This window comes from Arachis ipaensis, chromosome B10 (genome assembly GCF_000816755.2).
Source record: "Arachis ipaensis cultivar K30076 chromosome B10, Araip1.1, whole genome shotgun sequence".
NCBI classification, from domain to species: Eukaryota; Viridiplantae; Streptophyta; class Magnoliopsida; order Fabales; family Fabaceae; genus Arachis; species Arachis ipaensis.
The window spans coordinates 41617491-41620744 of NC_029794.2; the positions used below are offsets into that span (position 1 = coordinate 41617491).

General features: G+C 35.4%; 1 protein-coding gene and 1 long non-coding RNA gene across 3 annotated transcripts in view; one reads left to right on the top strand and one right to left on the bottom strand.

Moving 5' to 3' along the window:
• The window catches only part of LOC107623041 (probable aquaporin PIP-type 7a), a 21457-nt gene that overhangs the window by 16215 nt on the left and 1988 nt on the right, over positions 1-3254 (bottom strand). The window contains exon 4 of one of the 2 annotated variants that reach the window (XM_016325171.2): positions 2819-3220. The exons of the other annotated variant lie outside the window; for it this stretch is intronic. Within the exon in view, the coding sequence (XP_016180657.1) occupies positions 3128-3220 (93 nt within the window). The 3' untranslated portion in view covers positions 2819-3127. Of the gene's footprint in view, positions 1-2818; positions 3221-3254 lie in introns of those variants that run through there. 2 annotated transcript variants of the gene reach the window in all.
• LOC110268528 overlaps positions 1-3254 on the top strand; it is a 22220-nt gene that overhangs the window by 797 nt on the left and 18169 nt on the right. The gene's annotated exons all lie outside the window — the stretch shown is intronic.

The following is a 3254-nucleotide window of genomic DNA, read 5'->3' on the forward strand; positions in this document are numbered from 1 at the left end:
ATTGTCATTTTGATGAATCAAAATTTCCAACATTAGGGGGAGAGAATAAGCTTCCTGAAAAGGAACTTAATTGGAATGCATCATCGTTGATGCATTTAGATCCTCGATCAGGGCAATGTGAACTAGAAGTTCAAAAGATTATACATTTGCAAAAAATAGCAAATGAATTGCCTGATGCATTTTCCGATACAAAGAGGATAACCAAATCTTACATACCAGCGAAAAATGCCTCAATTCGAATTGACGTCCCAGTAGGACAAGTAGCCACTGAAGCAAATTCACGCCAGAAGCGTGGCAGGGCGGAAAATGCCGCAATTCGAATTGATGTCCCAGTAGGACAAATAGCCACGGAAGCAAATACACGCCAGAAGCGTGGCAGGCCTATCGGTTCCAAAGATAAAAATCCTCGAAAGAGAAAAGAGGTAAATACGATTCCTGTTGAAAAAGACATAGTAAAGACACCGGCAGTTGTCCAAAATTCTGATATAACGCCAAAAGACGTTCAGGTACCTAAAAATTGTGAAAATGACGAGATCTCGATAAATTATGTCTTTACAGGAGAGAAATGGGACCGAAATAAGACAATTGTCAATGAAATATTTGCATATAATGTGGCATTAGATATCATGCATGAAAGTAAGGATCTTGAGCCAAGATCAGTTGAAGAATGTCGACAAAGAAATGATTGGCCAAAATGGGAAGCAGCCATGAAGGCTGAATTAGACTCACTTGCAAAACGTGAAGTCTTTGGACCTGTAGTCCGTACACCAGAAGATGTAAAACCTGTTGGATACAAATGGGTATTTGTGAGAAAACGAAATGAGAAAAATGAAGTTGTGCGCTACAAAGCCCGACTTGTGGCACAAGGTTTTTCACAAAGGCCCGGTATAGATTATGAAGAAACGTATTCCCCCGTAGTGGATGCGATAACATTGCGTTATTTGGTCAGCTTATCTGCATATCATAAACTGCATATGCATTTAATGAATGTGGTAACAGCCTATTTATACGGCTCATTAAATCGTGATATCTATATGAAAGTCCTGAAGGACTAAAAATATCTAAACCATCCAATGAATATTCGCAAGGGTTATACTCAGTCAAATTGCAAAGATCTTTATATGGTCTAAAGCAATCTGGACGAATGTGGTATAATCGTCTTACTGAGTATCTGGCCAAAAACGGATTCAAGAATGATGATATCTGCCCATGTGTTTTCATAAAGAAAACTACATCTGGGTTCATTATAATTGCTGTGTACGTTGATGATTTAAATATCATTGGGACTCCTGAAGAGATTCCAACAATTATAAAAACTCTAAAAGAAGAGTTTGAGATGAAAGATCTTGGAAAGACTAAGTTTTGTCTCGGCCTACAGATCGAGCATATAAAAGGTGGGATCTTTATTCATCAAACAACATACACAGAAAGAATCTTGAAAAGATTTTATATGGACAAGTCACATCCATTAAGTACACCAATGATCGTAAGATCTTTGGATGTGAAAAAGGATCAATTTCGTCCTAAAGAAGAAAATGAAGATATCCTTGGTCCTGAAGTACCATATCTTAGTGCCATTGGAGTGCTAATAAAACAGACGATAGCAGCAACCTCCTCTAATCATGCTGAAATACTGGCGATTCATGAAGCTAGTCGCGAGTGTTTTTGGCTGAGGAGTCTGATTCAATATATTCTGTCATCATGTGGACTGATTGATCATAAGATAGCTCCAACTGTCCTGTTTGAAGATAATACAGCATGCATTGCTCAACTTAAAGGCGGCTACATCAAAGGTGATAAAACAAAGCATATTTCTCCCAAATTCTTCTTCACTCATGATCTTCAAAATCAAGGGACAATTGATATCCAACAGATCCGCTCAAGTGATAATCTGGCAGATTTATTTACAAAGTCGCTCCCAAAATCCTCCTTTGAAAGATTGGTACATGAGATTAGGATGCGCCGATTTCGAGACATCAACTGATGTCGACAAGAGGGGGAGACTGTACTCTTTTTCCCTTGGTCAGGTTTTTTTTTTCCCATTGGATTTTTCTTGACAAGGTTTTTAATGAGGCAGTCCCTATCACTAAAGGATATTGTACTCTTTTTCCTTTACTAAGGTTTTTTCCCACTGGGTTTTTCTTTAGTAAGGTTTTAACGAGGCAATAATCCTGAATGGTCATCCAAGGGGGAGTGTTGTGATAAACACAAAGGATATGGATGCCCATGCAGTTTTCATGTTACCAATAGAGAATGAAATTAATATGGGTTGAAAATATTCCTCTCATATGCTTATAAATAGGAGGTTAACCTCCGTTTTTAATACACACACAATAATAAACAAATACTCTCTCTTTATGTTGCAATCAAATACTCTTCTCTTTATATTTCTTCTACAATTTTTTCTCTTCTTTTATTTTATTAGTATTCTAAATTCTCTTTTCTATTAGTCTTTACATATAATATTAATAGCAATATTAATCATCTTTATTATATTGAGATAGTAACAATAAACATATGCAATTCTCTCTCTCTTTATTTTTAATACTTCTTTCTATCTTTGTATATTATATATATATATATATATATATATATATATATATATATATATATATTTTATTTTTAAACAATATTGGATTACACACCATTTTTTTTTCATTACTAAAAAAATGAGCCGCTGACTCAGCGTTACAATTCGTAAGTCTGAAGTACCAAGTTCATCCCAATAGAATATTCAATTAGATCACAGGCGTGCTAACCGTGGATATTCTTTATGTTGAATAGTCCAAAAATATAACAGTAAGGACAATGTTCTATATAAAGATTAAAGAGGGAAGCATACTATTTTTTTTATTTAATTTGATAAAGTAGTGCACACAGCGTAACCAAAGTCCAAAGGGATACATCACACATGATGAACTGGGTCATCTTCCAACTTAAAAGTATAGGAAAATTGGCCCCATTACACATAGCACAACATGCAACAACCACCTCTAATTGATGATATTCCATTACATAATACATAATATACATACATTCAGAATAGAAACAGAAAAATAGAAAAATAGAAAAAGCTTAATTGAAAAGAAGGGAAAAAACCATGAGAGCCGTTGGATCCATTCAGTGCTTAGCTAGATTTGAAAGGCATGGCCCTGATCACAACTTGGTGGTAGAGAGCCGCAAGAGCTGCTCCAATGAAAGGACCCACCCAGAAAATCCACTGCACATATATATAATAAATTAAAAACTTTAAT